This window comes from Bombus terrestris, chromosome 10 (genome assembly GCF_910591885.1).
Source record: "Bombus terrestris chromosome 10, iyBomTerr1.2, whole genome shotgun sequence".
Classification (NCBI taxonomy): domain Eukaryota; kingdom Metazoa; phylum Arthropoda; class Insecta; order Hymenoptera; family Apidae; genus Bombus; species Bombus terrestris.
This window is the reverse complement of record NC_063278.1, coordinates 16,575,652-16,595,436: the sequence shown is the minus strand read 5'-3', so window position 1 is coordinate 16,595,436 and position 19,785 is coordinate 16,575,652. Positions and strand designations below refer to the sequence as shown.

The window sequence follows — 19,785 nt, the reverse complement described above, 5'->3', positions numbered from 1 at the left end:
AAACGATGGTTGTTTAACGTGAACTAAATATAATAACGTACTATAATTTAGGCAACTCAATAGTTAATTTGCAACTCTCGTCACTACGGATCCAACGCTCTTCCTCTTACGCACACCACACTCTCTCGACAACACTAGCAATACTATCACGACAACACAACTCACACTCACCGACTTCTCGATCACGCTCTCTGGCTTCTCCACTGACACTGACTGTTAATTCGTCTTTCTCCCTTAGCATCCCTTTGTCTTAGCCCCACCACACACGTGTTTCGCAACCGCTCGTGGCCAGTGTTACGTAGGCCTTTTCTACGAAACTATTCAATTGAAGGACCGACGACACTGTCACGTAAACTTGTGACTCAGATTATAAAAACAAGAAGGTTGAGCCGTAACACAACTATTAACTTTCTTTTTATTACACTTTATTATGCACTTAATAGTCACAATTGAGTATACACTGAATTGACACATATAAATTACACTTTACTCTAACAACTTTATATAAATTAAGTAGGCGACTGATCTAAGGGTAGAAACCCGGTAAAAAGACGTCGACTATTCGAAAGTTGGAAAATCAGTAAAGTTTAGTGACGATGTTGTGGCGGGGGAAAGCTAGTGATGGGTAGGTCTAAGGACACGAAAAGAGCTGATTTGTTAAGGACAAGTTTTCATTAGGAGAGTGAGGGAAATAGACCTCGCTGTCAATTGGCTAATTTTCTAAGTTGGTGGATAAGGAAGGGTGCTAACCGCCCTTGAGAGAAAGTTGCTAACGAAAGATACCGAACGCGAGAAAAACTAACATTACCGTATCTTCCCGTAGTAGACAAAAATGTAAAGAACACTCGAAATAAAAGATGCTTTTTTTTGTCTGAAGGACCTTAACCATGAAAATGCCAAGATTTATGGTGGGTCCTTAAGAATATTGAGGGTACGCAGTAAAGATGTGTAGGCATCTAGTTACCACCTTGCCCTCGGTGTGCTGCCTGGTCTTTGATATAGATTGAGATGTGGTTGATGTTACAGCTCTCTCGCGACATTGTTTATGGTTCACCCGATATCTCTTAGGCCTTTTGTCCACGATACTACAATACGCAAACATTTTTCAAACATAAATTTCGAGGTTGTTGTTCATCTAAAACATAATCAAACATGCTGTGTAATTTTCAGAATACTCTCAATAATACTGTCGGTTTGCATTGAATTTCATTTGTGATTTACGCAAACATTTTTCAAACATAAATTTCGAGGTCGTTGTTCGTCTAAAACATAATCAAACATGCTATGTAATTTTCAAAATACTCTCAATAATACTGTCGGTTTGCATTGAATTTCATTTGTGATTTACGCAAACATTTTTCAAACATAAATTTCGAGGTCGTTGTTCGTCTAAAACATAATCAAACATGCTATGTAATTTTCAAAATACTCTCAATAATACTGTCGGTTTGCATTGAATTTCATTTGTGATTTACGCAAACATTTTTCAAACATAAATTTCGAGGTCGTTGTTCGTCTAAAACATAATCAAACATGCTATGTAATTTTCAGAATACTCCCAGTGATATTGTCGGTTTTCATTGAATTTTATTTGTGATACTACATACGCAAACATTTTTCAAACATAAATTTCGAGGTTGTTGTTCATCTAAAACATAATCAAACATGCTATGTAATTTTCAAAACACTCTCAATAATATTGTCAATCTGCATTGGATTTCATTTGTGATGTTACATACCCAAACATTTTTCAGACATAAATTTCGAGGTCGTTGTTCATCTAAAACATAATCAAACATGCTATGTAATTTTCAGAATACTCTCAATAATGCTGTCGGTTTGCATTGAATTTCATTTTTGATGTTACATACGCAAACATTTCTCAAACATAAATTTTGAGGTCGTTGTTCATCTAAAACATAATCAAACATGCTGTGTAATTTTCAGAATACTCTCAATAGTATCGTCGTTTCGCGCTGAATCTCATCTGTCGTATTACAAATGAAAAAAGTTGTTAGACATCGCTTCATGGCACATATAGAATGATTGCTAAAATTTTGCGACACACCAAAATATACACCGTGGGATACATCAAAATCCGTGATGAAAAGGAAGATTATGTGACTCGAAATAAGACGAAGATCAAGAATAACAAAATTGCCTTGGAAGCTCCAATTCCAAGAAAATCAAACTTGCGAACTCGTCGACTATTTGTATTTAAGTATACTTCTCTAATTCTTAATTAAATAGAAATGGACAATTGGCATAGTTACTTTACATGCAAAACTAAGTCAAAAGTACAGTATAAAAAAATACCTGTCGCTTGAAGTTTCATTTTCGAACAAATAGAGTTTAATCGGGCTTAGTTAAAAATTAGTCGGATACTCGACAGATTTTCAAGCCGAATTTTCCCAGAACAAATAAAAGCAGACCCCAGTAAATGCAACCATATTACATTTACACTAAGAAAATGAAAACCACCAAATATCCAATTGAATAGCACGCACGTGACACAAACAAAGCAAGTTAAATACCTAAGACTCCACATAGACGCACAACTTGCATGGAAACAACATACTAAATCAATTATAGACAAAATACGAATAAAAAGAAGACAGGTGTACTGGCTAACTAGTCGAAACTCTAAACTCAGCATAGAAAATAAACTAAAAATCTACAAAACGATAATAAAACCAGTTTGCACGTACGGAATACCACTATGGGGGACAACCTATTGGGGGCCAATTTATGTGGCAATAAGCCACATAAATAAACTAGAGTGGCTACAATAGAAGATACTGAGAACAATAGTCAACGCCCTATGGTATGTCAGAAACGAGAATATACGTAGAGACTTAAAAATACCAACGGTCAAAGAAGAAATCGGCAGATACGCAGAAAAATGTCAAGGACATTCAAACCGGCTGGCTGTTGAAACGAGCAAAACTCTGATAGAAAGAAGACTAAAAAGAAAACACCCCACTCACCTCACTAAAGAAATAAAATAGTCAAACTCGAAGATGGTATCCCGCTGGAGGTAGCCATCCACGTGTTATTTAGCAATTAAGCTAGAAAAATCTACCGAATGTCCAGCAGGACAAATTGTAAAGTACAAGTTAAATAATAAAAAGGAATTTCCCGGAAACGAAGCTGCGAGCGAAAAAACGTTGTTCTTGTTTCTCGATTTATTCAGAGCTATAGAATCTCGCTGACTCTGCTTCTAGCGCGAATTTATTCCCACAGCGTACATTATATTTAACAGGCTATTCACAGGAGCTATCGTTGTTTTTATTCGACAGTCTAAAGCCTAAGAAGAAAAATAGTCAGTAGCCATGACTGATATAATCAGGTGTCTCGTGTTTGAAAAATTCCTGCGGCATACTGGATGAGAATCACAACGTTAAATGAGATCGATTAACGAGCTGCTTTGCCGATGCACGGTCCTTGGACAGATAGAAAAAGCGAAGAGTCGATGAGTCCCAGGCGACATGAAATCTGGAACGACTATAGGACAGCCAGCCTCGTTAATTATATCTTCGCTGGGAATTCATAGAAGCCACGGTACAGCTTAGTGGTATTAGTGTATGATGGGTCAGTATTAACCCTGTGAAACTCATTCTAAGTTTTGTAACCGAAGACTGAAAGCTACGGGTAGAGTGGTGGAAATATTAGATATCTGTGCTCGCATCTCAGGGGATAACAAGATACGAGACAGAAATGGTCTGCTGCACAAATGGGCTCTGTTAACGGCTAACGTGCAACGAAAGGTACTACATTCAGCATGGACTGTAAGAGAGCGCGCAGTTTCTTTAAAGGCCGGTGCAACCGTTGCATCTGTCAGCCACTTTATACACTTAATTCGCCGCTCGGCCGCAAAATCCCAGCCGTATAATAAATGCGATGCCAATGGAAGACTAACAATCTAATCTCTGCAAGGACGAAAGACCACCGTTATTTAACGAGTTCCTACTTTCTTCCTGATGCCACAAACTATTCTGCGCTATTTCCAGCAACTTTTAATACGACTTCCGTGTTACATTACAGCAATCGATACGTGTACCTTCGTCGATTCATATACAATCTGTCGCCAATTTAAACGTCAAAACTTCGTAAAACTGCGTATAGAGTAGGTAAAAAGGTCCTTTGGAGATTCGTTCGTTTTTCATCCATTTGGGAGACAATATTCTACCAAATGTCCAAATTGGACAAATTGTGAATATAAAGAAATAAATAAAAAAAAAAAATTTGGGAGAAAATCATGGAAAAGGGAGAAACAATGCCCTCGTCGATTCACAATAATCTAGAACAACAGATCATGTACAATTGTAAAACAATTCGTTAGATCAATGCTCCTTTTTTATTGTTAGAACAAATATGGAAAACAAGCGAATCAATTAAAAGGAAATTCTTTAACCTACCTTGCTTGTTGGCAGAATATCCTCACGAGTATCCGGACCAATTTAAATTTCACCAAAATATATAGATATTTACTAGCTTTCTATGAAACTGATAGACTACAAATTTAAGTTACGTGTATTGAAAAGCATATTTTGCTACCGGATATCCAATAACTGGCACAAAAGTGACCAACAGGCGATTCTACTTGAAAAAACAACTTGAAAAGAAAGAAGAAAATTTGTTCTCTTAACGCCTCGTTTTTGAGGAAATCAAGTTGAAGATCTTGAGGCAAACGTGCGCTCGAGTGAGTCTCATTTCAGTGGATTTAGACTGTCTTTATTCACATTACTAAACATTCCTAATAATAATTAATAATTTTAGACGACTTGAATAACGAAAACATATAATAGAAGAAAGTACTCGCTCTACAGGAATTTCATTAACTCAAAAATTGTTGAAAATGACGTCCATGACCTAAATTAATAAAATAATAATAAAATAGTCAAACTCGAAGATGGTATCCCGCTGGGGGTAACCATCCACATGTTATTTAGTAATTACATTAAAAAAATTTACCAAATGTCCAGTTGGACAAATTGTAAAGTACAAATTAAATAGAAAAGAACTTTTGTTCGAGAAAACAACCCACACACCTGACTGAAGAAATAAAATAGTCAAACTCGAGGATGTATCCTGCTGGGAGTAGCCATCCGCATATTATTTAACAATTAAGTAAGAAAAATTTAACAAACGTCCAGCTGGACAAATTGTACAATACAAATTAAATAAAAAAGAAGACCTTTGTTCGAGAAAATACCCCACTGACCTGACTGAAGAAATAAAATAGTCAAACTCGAAGATGGTATCCCACTGGGGGTAGCCATCCACATGTTATTTAACAATTAAGTAAGAAAAATTTACCGAATGTCCAACTGGACAAATTGTAAAGTACAAATTAAATAGAAAAGAAAACTTTTATTCGAGAAAACACCCCACAGACTTGACTGAAGAAATAAAATAGTCAAACTGGAAGATGTATCCTGCTGGGAGTAGCCATCCACATGTTATTTAGCAATTAAATAAGAAAAATTTATCGAATGTCCAGCTGGACAAATTGTACAATACAAATTAAATAAAAAAGGAGACCTTTGTTCGAGAAAACAACCCACACACCTGACTGAAGAAATAAAATAGTCAAACTCGAAGATGGTATCCTACTGGGGGTAGCCACCCACATGTTATTTAGCAATTAAGTTAGAAACATTTACCAAATGTCCAGTTGGACAAATTGTAAAGTACAAATTAAATAGAAAAGAACTTTTGTTCGAGAAAACACCCCATACACCTGACTGAAGAAATAAAATAGTCAAACTCAAAGATGGTATCCCACTGGGGGTAGCCACCCACATGTTATTTAGCAATTAAGTTAGAAACATTTACCAAATGTCCAGTTGGACAAATTGTAAAGTGCAAATTAAATAAAAAAGAAGACCTTTGTTCGAGAAAACAACCCACACACCTGACTGAAGAAATAAAATAGTCAAACTCGAAGATGGTATCCTACTGGGAGTAGCCACCCACATGTTATTTAGCAATTAACTTAGAAAAATTTAACAAACGTCCAGCTGGACAAATTGTAAAGTGCAAATTAAATAAAAAAAAAGACCTTTGTTCGAGAAAATACCCTACTGATCTGACTGAAGAAATAAAATATTCAAACTCGAAGATGGTATCCCACTGTGGGTAAACACCCACATGTTATTTAGCAATTAACTTAGAAAAATTTACCAAACGTCCAGCTGGACAAATTGTACAGTACAAATTAAATAATAATAAAAAAAAATGATTGACGAATTTAAAATAAGTAGAATAGAGACCGATCGATTACATACAGTAGCGAATGAAGGGAAATTTAAGTCTCCGTTTAGCTGTGCCATTTAAAGTTGACTAAATGAACAATTCCGAATCTTTTTTCGTTCATTAAGCATCAACTTTTGCAAAAACGTTGATGTGCTCTACGTGACGCCTACTCGATATCTATGGGTAACGTTGCTTCCATGTTGTTTAGAGGTTCTTGTAAGATCGTAAGAGGGATGATGGCTTGTAATGGAGTTTCAGTGAAGAATATACTGGCCAACTATACGTGCTACACATAACAGCGAGAGAAATCTGTATTCTACATGGTGTACGTGATACGCCTTCTTATAAGTTTCCCAACGAAAATCCTCTGGCCATCGTATCCAAGTTGCAAAGTTTCTTTTTCACTCAACGAAATTAAGTTTCGCTAATCACTCGTGGAATTTTTATGCAAATAGATCAACAAGAAGAATGATTTCTTCGATCACGTCGTTTTATCACGTAACAGAAGCATACTAATTTTACAGCGATCGAATTCGCTAATTCTGTAGGCACGTTCGTACAACTTGAAATATGATAAAGCTATACGACTTAACTAAATTTAATTAAAGCAATACATTCACGTTATTATACAATTATACGATAAAGTTGACGTTAATTCGTGATAATCGATGAATTTGTTTTTCCATCCATTGTATTACATTCTTCGATATCGTGTATACAGTAATAGTCAAAAATGAGTATAGGTACATCTTAAAGGGACGAGATCTATTGAAAAAATGTGAAAAGATCATAAAGCCTAAATTAATAGTAAGAAACATGAACGAGTCTGTAGGTGTGTCAATATTATACGAACCTCGTTTTTAAGAAACGTACAACTCATTGCTGACTTTCACTGTATATCAAGTTAAAGAATGATATATCTCAATTCCTGTTATAATTAAAAAAAAAATTATTATTACGAAATTAACAGTAAAACACAACTTCGTGTCGTTCTAATCCATTTGTTCCTTGTTTTTCGACAGATTTACGTTAATAAAAGAGCATTTAGTCGAATTTAACCAATTGGCAATGGCAAATGCAGAAGGTTCTGACAACATGCTGAATCGAGTAATGCCAAAGGATAATATTGGATTAGCTGCCCTGCTTAGGACCAAGGAAGCTGCTTGGGATAATGGTGAGTGATCTTACGAGCCTAAATATACTGCTGATAATGAATACATGGATCAAATATTATTATGATTACTGCATACATTATCGTCCATAAGTATAATATTTGGACACTTCCAAATTATTGCAAATATATAAAATTTATCATGAAACTGTAATTTAATTTCAGTACATATTGCTGAAAAATTAATATTACAGTAGCTAATATTAATATAAATAGAAAAAACTAGCTAATTTTAGTTAATCAGAATAAAAGAGTGAGTGAAATACCTGTCAACTGTGCATGTGTTATATATACATGCAATACATTACTCTTTGCAACAAACAGAATGTTCCAATGGTTGTAACCCAAACATAATATTTTTACTCTTCATGTTCATCTTATTTCCATTTCGTAGAACTACTCTTTAAATTTCTATCAATCTTCTTTTGAACACCCTATATACGTATATTTTGGCACACGGTTTGCCACTTTCACTACACTCGCTCCTGAATCATAAAATCATATCAATTTAGTATGAGCGATTTTTCTTTGTCAAAGAAGTTTCACTAATGAACGCTTTCAAAATTGCAAAGTAATTTTGAAACTTCCTGCTGCAGTCAGAAGAACTGTTTTCACTGAAACATTGTCTTTCAAATGTTCCCACTATTCGAAACCTTCGCGTGCTCTCATGATTATTCCTACGTATTAAACATGTATCCCCTAGGTGCAAAGAAACTCTATTATTTCTATTATTCAGAAGATTTTGTTTAAATATTTGCATTATCCCCGTAGTGGGACAAATTTTGCTTTAGAAGCAAAACTGTTATTTGATTTACAGGCCTCAGCTGTAAACTAAATATTACCATGAACGAGAAATATAATCATGTGTATTTCCCACGTAATTAAACATATTAGCTTCGTACGAACGAACTTGTAAACCTGTGACTGCCATCGATATAATTACAAGATCATAACAAGCAGGCCATTACAAGGTTGAGCGGATCGAACATGCATATTAAAAACCGAATGGCATCTGATCATGATACAGAGGTGTTCGAATCGCAAAAGCAGTCAACAAAACATACTGATAGACAGTATTCGATATCGGAGCAATTTCTTAATTAATTGCGAGTCATAAATTATAATAGCATAAATCGAGGAGCACGTTTCGTATCATCTGAAGAAGATGAAGTGGCACAAGTTCATAGACTACATATACGCGAGCAGCCTTATAATTCATGACGTAGAGATGCCAGAATGTCAATCCTATCTCGGATAGCCATCTAGCAAACGTCCCCTTACATGTCATACGATCCACTTTTTTTACGAGCGTATTAACTCACGAGAGGCTATCTCAAAATATAACTACTTGCGCGTGTTATGTGTCCAGCTAGTAGCTAGGGACACCACACCTACGATCCCCTGTCCATCGGTATAGAGTGGTGTAAAAAAGTGGGAAAAGGGCACCTCTTATCCGCAGCTTTAATTTTCTTGAATTTCGAATATATCGTAGAAGGACGATCGCGGTTCAAAAGTTACGAGAAAAAGAAAATTGTACAGGTCGTATTGCATTTACTCGAATGTAAGTGGCTAAAAATGAAATTGCATATGCATTTGAATGGGATTGCGATCCTAATATGTCGAGTTAAGGTATGGCTAGGTTCGGCTAGGTTCGGCTAGGTTAGGTTGATGCCGAGAGGCAGATTCCTTGAATTCGGCCTGAGGAACCCCATCTCGCTGCTGGTTTCGGTCTTTAAATAAGAAAACTAGAGTGAGGTAGACCTAACCTATTTATATCGGAGTGAACGTAATGTAACAAGTACAATTTTCTTTTTCTCATAACTTTTGAACCATGATCGTCCCAAGCCTCGGACAAAGAGCATGTTACATAGGATTGTCTCCCTTACAAGATATCCGAAAGTCAATAAAGTTAGATGTGAATCACCCTTTTTCATCCAATTCATGGAAATTTTTTTGGGCTATGTATGAACAATTACAGTCAGAGGGGAAAATAGATGCGCAGATAGTAAAAATAGATATTAATGAAACTATGTTAAATATACGAATTAATTTCAATTGTTTAGTAAATGATTTATATAGTAATATGTATAAGTATAAATATTTATACAATTACTGTATAAATACTTCTAGATTCTAGACGCTACATATAATTGAAGAGAATACGGAATTAGTAATTTGGTAAAATAAAAGTATATTTCAAACTTATGTAGGAAATGCAGTTACTTTTAATAAATTTCTAAAAAGCTTTCGAAATTTTTGTACGTTCTTTTAACTCGAATAAGTAACAAGTGACAAAAATTGTCAAGTCGGTAATTTTGATTTTCAAATAGCTTTCAAATAGCTTTCAAATAGCTTAATATCGATTGATGAATCGATATACGTTATAGATATCGACAATTTTTTAATTTTTATCGTCTGTGTTTTTATCCGCTTATCGACTGAGATATGTATTTCAAACTGCGCCATCATGTAGCACACGCAAGAACTAGTAGACTGCTACTTCATAACCTATTAACTTATGTGAATGTGTCAATTGCAGTTACGAATTTAGTGCAAGTTCGGATTAAAAAGAAATAAATTTATACACTATAAAAAATATTACACACAAATGTCTGGTTATACTGGACAAGAAAATTATTGGGGACAATCTCCTCAAAGCCATTATAACTTTGATTCCTCTGGCTTTGATCAACCTAACCAACAATTCGAATTTCAAACATATAATGATCAACAAGCTGGTGATTATTCATACGCGCAAAAAGGTTATCCTGTTCTCGATCCTGTTCAAAATACATTTGCTGGTGGTACGTACCGTAAAAATAGTTTTAAAACAGATTTCAATCAAGATATCTTATGTCGCTTTAAATAACTGTTTATTACGTTTGATACAAATATTTTAGGATCAGCTGGATTTGTAGATGAAGAAGAAGAACCACCTCTGTTAGAAGAATTGGGCATCGATCCTGATAGAATATTACAAAAAACATTAGCTGTATTAAATCCATTTCATAGAAAAGCACAAATAGACGATGCGAATTATTTACTTCAGGATTCAGATTTAGCCGGACCAGTAGCATTTTGTTTAATGCTCGCCGCGTTTCTCTTATTAGCTGGTTCAAAAGCACATTTCGGTTATGTTTATGGTTTAGCTGTAACATCGTGCATTTTGATGTATATCCTGCAATCGTTAATGAGCAGTTCTAGTAATATTACATTGTCTTCCGTGGCATCTGTGTTAGGTTATTGTTTATTACCTGTAGTAGTCCTTGCTGGTTTAAGTGTTTTTACAACTTTGAGAGGCCCGATCGGTTTATTTCTTGCCATGTTTGCAGTTGCTTGGTCAACTTTATCCGCATCTAGGCTCCTTACAACTATGTCAGGAGAAGAAAATCAACGGCTTCTTATTGCATATCCTTGTGGTCTTCTTTATGGTGTTTTTACATTGATGATAATATTTTAGCAAAATTTGTATACTTTTGCTACCTTCTTATATAAAGCTACTTATTATGATTAAATATTTAATGCAATATATAACATAATGATACATTTGTATGCTGAATCACATAAATATACAATCACATTTATACAATATTATCAATTACAAATAAAAGTCAATACATTGCTGAACATGTATTGTTACTTAAAGCATCTCATCTTGAAAATGTATCAATGTGACATTTTATATATTGTAATAATGTAATTTACATATATGTACAATACATTTTTTGAATATATTACCATAAGTTATTCGATTATTTTATAAGTCTTAAATAAATTGTACAATAAACAATTATTGTTCTCATCTTTCATATCAGTGTGATATTAGATTATGTATAGATTATTCTATCATTTCTACCATTTTAGCGTAATTTATAAAATCACACAAGTAAATAAATTTGAATCAAATGGATCAAATATCATATATTTGCAAAGAATGAGATGTGCATAAAAATAAAACTTATGTATATAACTTATATACAGTTATTATGGTTTAATATTTTATTGTGACTCATCAAATTTCTACAACACACATGTGTATATAATTTTAATGTCTTCCTTCTGCATTAATTATTAATAATTGCTCGATTTAGATGATATTTTCATATACAAGAAGAAAGAAGAATTGCGTTAATAGAATTAATTAGCAGTTACCCTAAACTTGTAGTTAGAACATAGTGATATAAACTCAGTTGCATTTCAAGATAGATAGTTACTTATAAAATACTAATGTAATGAAATAAATATCGTATTTAATGAAAAACAGTTACGAAAAGACTATCTCGACAATAAATTTAAGTTTATTATTTCTTTGAAAAGTCATTATTTTGTATTATAAATATTTCTCTTGTTATTTTCCTCTTATTATTCACCTCTTGCATAATTATGAATTTCATTAGATGGGATAAGATTTATTAGATTGATTAATAACCGCAACTTTGCCTTGATATTTTTTCGGTCAGTAGTAATATTCCTTTTTTGGTATCCCAAAATTAATTTATTATTACAATCATCATAAAATTCGAACCTATCCTAATAAGTACACGACATTATAAATTTAATATAATATTATTTAGTCCAATTAACCCTTTGAGTGCTGATTACTCGCGGCCTATGTCGTCCGTACGGACGCTGACTAGCGCTGACGATCGCTGTGGACGGAATACTTTTTCGTTAGACTGAACTCTGTTGATTGACTATTCAAAGCGAAAATCGTAATAAGTTATAGTAATTCTTTTGCACGAGATTAAATGATTCAAGCGCGTTATTTTTTAGTAATTTTTAATTATTTATTATAAACATTGAAATTTACAGTTAACTAGAATTTGGGTAATAAACTAGAAAACAATAAACTAGAAAACTAAATTTAGTAAATATAACACAAGTTAATAATTTAGTTGTGTGTGAAAAATTCAGTGCTTGAGAAAACTAAAAAAACCAGATGTAGAATTTTCTTACAAGTGGTGACCACTTCGACGATAACGAGCCACTATTGGCATTTGTTTACTGCCGTAAGGAATGCATTTATATTTATTTCACACAAACCTAATAGTATTACTTCTGCGTAGGTGTTCGGAAAAATTGAAAAACCCATACATGCGTCCTTAGCCCATGCCGGGCACTTATAGAAAGCGCATATATGTGTTCTTAGTCCACACCGATAGCTTTCGCCAGACACCTATATGCGCCCACAGCACTCAAAGGGTTAATTGATTTCTTCGCTTTACATTGCTCCAGAATAATTAATGTCTACAACTCTTCTCTAATCATATTAGCAATACGTATTAAAATCTATGGAATTAATTATTATTATATTTTACAAATATTTGATATTTACTATTTAATATATGATTTTAATATCCATAATTCATCAGCTGTTTCTTAATCAAACCATTTGAATAAAATTTACGAATATTCAGCGAGACATTAAATTATGTTCACTAAAAGTAAAGCAATAATATTTGGTATTTTTTCAGGCCTTCCATCTGATCCAGCACAAGTTCAACAACCGATTTTAGTTTGCACTGCCCACATTCATTGGGATCCAGAATTTTGCGATGTTAAATTAATACAAACAATGATGCTCAGTAATGAATTACGTTCCATTTTGGACCAAGCTGGCCAGTCTTTCAGACCTGGTCACAAGCCTGATTCTTCCAATGTTCAGCTGTTACTTTGCGGTGACTTCAATTCTCTACCTGACTCTGGTAAACTATACTATCATTTATATCTTATACGTTAGCTTTACATACAATTTTACGCGATACTTGATTTTTCCAAAATGCTCTGAATCGTCCGAAAAGGTCGGTTTCTTGCACTTTTTGGACAGGCAATATTTGAACACGTCGAAGAAAGACGAAAGATTGTTTTCTTCGCGTGTCTTTTGAAACAACGTTCATTACAATTGATTGGTTTCTCAGAATAATATTTTAGATATAATAGAGAGTAGAATACATTGTCGAGATTTAAAAGATCTCTTTTTCAACCACCAAATGAGGTGTGTGATGTTCACAGAAAAGGTTTCGTATCTGATAGAACTATTCACAAATAATTCGCTAACTTTAGAGAAGAAAACTTCAATTAAGAACGTCTTGAAACTCTTAAAAGGCTACCGTGAGTTTAGTAAAGTTTCGTAAAGTTTGCTAAAGTAAGATTAAATTATAAGATTAAAGTTTTAATAGACTGTATGTATAATACATATATTTCTTGAACTTTCGTCTTGGTTGACGACTCTACTGAGCCCTTGGCTCAGCACGCAGTACAGAGAGAAGCCTAAATTATGGCACTCTCGAGTGCCTGTTACTTTGATATAATAATTTTTATAAGAAAAAAGCGAGCGATCGTACCGTATACTTGAGTTTCGCATTTCCTGACATTATTTTCCATCGATGATCAAACAAAAATGTTGTTTAAACAAAATCAAAGCATTAATTGCAAATAATTTATTGTATATATTGCACCGAAATCGAATATCGTATTGTATAAACAACCAAGTACATTAAAATGTATGGCTTCCTTATTTTGCTTAAAAATCAAAACAGGTTAACGCAATATGTAAAGTATCTTAAATTGTAGAGTATCATTTAAAATTGTAAAATGTAAATGTAAATGTAAAAGAGTCAAAACTTAGTCGCCACTCGACAAGTGGCTAATACCGATACGAGTCGAACACTTTAAACCTAATTGTAAAAGACATTACAATTCGACATCGTAGCCTAACCCACAAGTATCTCCGAACATTTATATCATCAGTGAAATCAGCTGTTGGAAATAAAACATATATCATAACCTGTTAACCGCAGTGTTATACCAACTCAACCACCCCTATTATCCCAACAGAAATGAGGGGATCGATCTGTTCGTGGCGTCGATTATTATAATCGTAACAGGAATTTACGACTTCCGTTGATGCGCTTCCTCGCGATCGCGTCTTTCCGCAACTGGTCGACTTTACAATATTTATAAATTGAACTGTAATACTTAGATGTCTTTATATCATTTATTTGAGAATATTAGTATAAAATATTTTAATATAAAGGCTGTTTGAAATAAACAATTTTTTTATGCAGTATTTAATAAAATAGGAGTAACAATCTTACTTTGTTCTTTAAAAATAACTTTAAGTCCAATGTTAATCTAGAGAAAGTGTATGTTCGTAATGATTAACTTATAGAAAACATAATCTAATTCTGAAATCTCGTCTATATTTAGATTTTTAACATTTGATTTAATATTTAATTTCTATTTTATTAATTGTTAATATCACTTGCCATGTTAATGGATATTTCATCCAATGATTCATGTCGTATAACAAAATATAGGATATACATATAATAAGATTTTATTTCTGAAAGAATTACTTTTAAGTATCTTGAAAATTCACTTTGAATATATCTTATTTTCATCGTCTTTTTATGAAGAATGAGACATTTATAAATAATACGTTGATTTCGTCCCTTTTTCCTTTATTATCGAAACACTTAGGTTGACTAATCTAATTTTGTTTCAAATATTAAATAATATTTTTATTGCATAATGTGATAATATTTATATTTGATATTTTTGTCTTTTACATTTATTTAAATATTTTTTTTTATTTTTTTTAGGTGTAATTGAATTTCTTACTTCGGGACGAGTAGCGGCTGATCACCGTGACTTTAAAGACTTAGCTTATAAATCATGCTTACAGAAGATCTCTGGTTGCGATAAACCTAATGAATTCACTCATTCTTTTAAACTTGCATCTGCATATAGTGAAGATATCATGCCCTATACTAATTATACGTAAGTTTTACTTATACGTTATGTTAATATCTTGTTTTTATTTCATATAGAATGGAAGTTAAGATCGTAGCTCTCCCCTTTCTTGCAGATTCGAATTCAAAGGTATAATAGATTACATTTTCTACTCGAAACAAAGTATGGTACCATTAGGACTTTTAGGTCCTCTAAGTGCAGATTGGTTTAAAGAACATAAAGTAGTTGGTTGTCCACATCCACACGTTCCATCTGGTAAGAGAATAAAGAAACGAAATTTCTATGATGCTTCATAAAGCTTAATGAAATCTTTCTACAAAATATAATCGACATTTATATATTAAATATAAATTAACTGTTTCTTTCAGATCATTTTCCTTTATTAGTAGAGCTTGAAATGACACCAACAGTAGGAACAAGCAATGGATTGATCTCACGCAGGTAGCAACCGCTGCGATCTAGGCCCAAGTAAATATAAGGGAATAATAAAAGATAATAAGAAAGAAATCCCCATCACATTTTCTCTTACTTCTGGCTCTAGCAATATCACTCGCAGTCGACAGTTACTTCAATAGTGAATGTTACAAATACTCCATATTACCGCACATTCAACACAAGTTATTAGATACTGATGAATAATTCTAATGACCAGGTGAAGGGAGGTGTGTTGTAATGCGTTTAGCCCATGTATAGTGTATTGCATTTTTAAGAACTAACTTTCCCATATTAAGAGTATTTTAACCTTTACTACCATCGTAATATGTAGATACCTATTTTCCTACAAAAAGATATTCCGATCAAGCCTCTGTGATATTCACATTAACAATTGGAACAACTCACATATTTATTAACAAATTAGTATCTACTAGAAAATCCCTAATCTCTTCCTAAATGTCATTACAACATTCTCCAAGCCAACTTTTTGATAAGAATGCTGCCATCCAATGAGAAATTGTATTTTTAAAGAAAACAAAAACAAAAAATATGAAAACATACACACTATACTGGGCTGTGCGAAGTGATTGGAGTTAACTTAACGATTTCAATGCAAGTACAAATCTGTTCTTATTGGCCACGTATATTGAGAATGATAATGTTATATAAGTAAATAGATAATATTGTAGCGAGTGTATTTGTAAGTATAATAATGTAATGATGTTCATCATTCACAGTATCCTGAAAATCAGTTGACATTCATTCATTAGACGTTCAGTTCCAATTATGATAAATAACGAATACTAACTTACTACTTGTTAATTCAGTTGCATATAATCTAAATTGTATAGCAAAACTTATTTTTTCTAATCTTACTTTGTATTATATATTTCTTCTTTAAATTTTCAGGGTTTGTAAGTATTGTTATATTAAATACAATGATCTTTTGAGTCAGTAATAGCGATCTTATTAAGCGTTTATAATTTTTATCTAACGTAATTCAACGCAAAAATGAAGATTGGAACAAATTTCTATCCATTTATTTCTCATACAACATCTGTTTCTGTAAGGAAAATGTATACAATTTCATTTATCATCAACGTAATATTTTATTGTATCATAATACATTTTATTATTCTGCACAAAAAATGTTATAATATCTTTGTAAATGTTTTATAAATATTTTAGTAGGCCTCAAATAATAATAGAAGATTACAATTGAAACATTTTCATATTTTAATGTTACGTAGTATTATCATAACAGATATAGAAATTTATTATTTTTAATTAATTATTGATTATTGATATAAATAAATAAATAAATATATATATATAATATATATTATGTGTATATATATATATATATGTATATATATATTGTATGTATATGTATATATATATTGTATGTATATGTATATATATATACATATATACATAATAGGTTCCAAAACGTTGATATTTTTCTGATAATGCTTTTAGTTTTTTCATTAAAAACAAGCTACTTTTATTTTTTATGTAATTGAATACAAAACATGTATACGAAGAGCAGTAACTCAAAGTAAGATCTTCAACTTCAGCAATTGTAAAGGTTGCTTAGATGTACCTAAATACCTGTTAGCATTTATAATGACTAGTGTTCCTACACATTTTATAAACAAAACGGCACTACCGATATACTGTATAGTTTTCATAATGAAAACTATTAAATGGGCTTATCTTCTATTCACATTTGACAAATGCAACAACTGAATTATACAAGTAGTAAACGATTAGTTTAACAAAGACATGTGTGTAGTAAATGTTGTATAAAGTAGGTAATTACAATATAGTTTTAATTAATGAAGATAGAAGTGGCAATCCCTGTTTGTATATGCATTCAGAAATAAACATATGATAATTGAACATACATACAAAATATGCTAGGATAATTATTCATAATTTCGAGCCAATTTCTCTTTATCTTATTTAAAAAATTTTGCATCGAATTTTAAAACTTATCATGATATGAATGAAGTAAATGATATCTGATGTTAATACTTTTTCAAATTCAATTGACGCAATTTTCTTCATAATATCAATATTAAATGCTTTTGACTTCCACATATCTTTTTTTCTGATGTATTATTAGTATTGTAAATTTTATTATTTGCTACATAGTATAAAATTTCTTATAACAAAATAAAATTTGTCAGAATAATCATTACTTTTCAAGTAATATCAAATATTAAATCATAATTGAATGCTTTTAATTTGAAAAATATCTGTATCTTTTATGTGAAACGGAATCGATATTAAAGTAAACCTTATAATAGCTGTTATTTTCAAAAAATAAATTTTTCTTACAAGCATAATATTCAAAACATTTTATTTCAAATAATTATTTTGTCATTCTGATATTCAACGGATTCAGATACATAGGTATCTTTTTAAATTTTTGTTCATAATTTGCAAGACATATTTCAGTAATAAAATATATATTTCTTATAACAATTATGCTTTGTTGGAGAAATATTAAAACAAGGCAGAGCAACTAATAATTTATTTAAAGCATTAGATAACAACATGTGTTTTCATGCATTTTGGCTGACACAAATGCCATATGCCATAGTATTCAAAATAGCTTTGTTAAATAGAAGCTCGGAAGGATTAATGATCAATATCACATTCTTGCTTAGAGTTTATGTATGTACTTTGAAGTATTATGGTTCTCAGAATATATAAAAATATGAATTTAGGTAATAAAGAAAAAGAGAAGAATGTCAAAAAATTAAATATTATTAATTGACTACCACATAACAACTACAAAATTGTATCATTAATCAAAAATTTATGTAATTCAAGTTAATATTTAACTTTGTTATACTATGTAATAAATCGAGAACCGCAGTTCTTCAATATAGTAACACTACTTTCGCTAATGTGCTTTCATATAAACTATAATACAAAGAAGATTGTAAAAAGCATCGACAATTTCATATAATTTCTTGTTTTAAAAATATATACATAGTATCCCTTGTTATAAAATAAAGATAGCAGCACTCTTACAAAAATCTTAACTATGTCTTAAACAGTTCGATGAATTCTTATAAAAATTTAGTGGTCCATTTTCATTTGTATAATTGATATTCATATATGAAATTTATAAATGTTACCCTAATGCTATTACACAAAATTTATATAATGACATATTTTATACATCGGAAGATTATCAACATTTTGTAAACAATTTGAAAACATTGGAAAAAATACCATATCCGTGCTTGATAAATTCTAATCACTGATATGGCATACATATTGTGTGTATATAAAAGAAATCAACTGTTTACAATTTAATTAGATGTAACAGTATTAACAATTGATATATGTGATAAAAAAACTATATAAGACGTTTATAATGAAGGCAGTTAACAAACATTCTAGAATTTACATTATTTTGTTTAACAACATTCTTGTTTAGCAATATTTCATTTTAATACATATAAAACAATACTTCTTCTACTATATTAAAACAAAAAGTCTAGTCAATTAGTGCTGTATTAAAATTAGATTATTACACAGTTTTTAATGAATTCTTCTTTATATATCAATATTTGTAGAATTGATTATAAATAATTATTTAAAAGATGAGATGATTACATACGTATGACAATAAATGGAGTACTTAGATAGAATTAAAGAATCATTTAGATAAACATTTACTTTTAATGAACAGAAATCATATATTAATGAAATACATTAGTTCATTTCAATCCGCTTTGTGTGTAAAGATATGAGTTTGTGAAATCTTGTTTCAGTTTTTCACGTCTGTTTTCAAATTTTTTCATGTTTAATGAATTAATGCTGCAGGAAGGATATATCAATATTGAAAGATGTATTTTTAAGATAAAAAAGATATAATTATAAAATTTATTCTGGTATTAGTAAACAAGCAGTTAATTACTTTATATACATATACATATATTTTAATACAACTTTACATACACTTTACATTCCATATTCATAAAGATATAAATGATCAAGTAATGATTTTATTGTGAAATATTATATTTTTGAATATAATATTTAATACCTTAATTAGTACTTATATTAGAACAAAATTTCACTAGAAATCATAGATTATTTCTTTGTGAAACCCACTAAATTTTATAACAAAAACAAAAATGTAC

The 19,785-nt window shown here is 31.4% G+C and overlaps 2 protein-coding genes across 7 annotated transcripts in view; both read left to right on the top strand.

Moving 5' to 3' along the window:
- LOC100648870 (CCR4-NOT transcription complex subunit 6-like) overlaps positions 1-15,957 on the top strand; it is a 412,731-nt gene extending 396,774 nt beyond the window's left edge. For all 6 annotated transcript variants that reach the window (XM_012313159.3, XM_012313161.3, XM_012313160.3 and 3 more), the window contains 5 exons: positions 7,281-7,432; positions 12,904-13,134; positions 15,034-15,211; positions 15,300-15,439; positions 15,553-15,957. In XM_012313159.3, the coding sequence (XP_012168549.1) occupies positions 7,281-7,432; positions 12,904-13,134; positions 15,034-15,211; positions 15,300-15,439; positions 15,553-15,629 (778 nt within the window). In that variant the 3' untranslated portion in view covers positions 15,630-15,957. The remainder of the gene's footprint in view (positions 1-7,280; positions 7,433-12,903; positions 13,135-15,033; positions 15,212-15,299; positions 15,440-15,552) is intronic.
- LOC105666190 (protein YIPF5 homolog) lies at positions 9,913-11,733 on the top strand. The gene is made up of 2 exons (XM_012313157.3): positions 9,913-10,233; positions 10,330-11,733. Exons 1-2 carry the CDS (start codon positions 10,038-10,040, stop codon positions 10,887-10,889), a joined length of 756 nt encoding a protein of 251 aa, XP_012168547.1. The 5' UTR covers positions 9,913-10,037; the 3' UTR covers positions 10,890-11,733.
- Positions 15,958-19,785: the final 3,828 nt, after the last annotated feature.

Excerpts from the sequence above, each read along its gene's own strand:
- LOC105666190 (XM_012313157.3), top strand. The coding sequence starts at position 10,038 with ATGTCTGGTTATACTGGACAAGAAAATTATTGGGGACAATCTCCTCAA. Across the intron at positions 10,234-10,329 it reads TCAAAATACATTTGCTGGTG|GATCAGCTGGATTTGTAGAT; the intron begins GTACGTACCGTA and ends CAAATATTTTAG.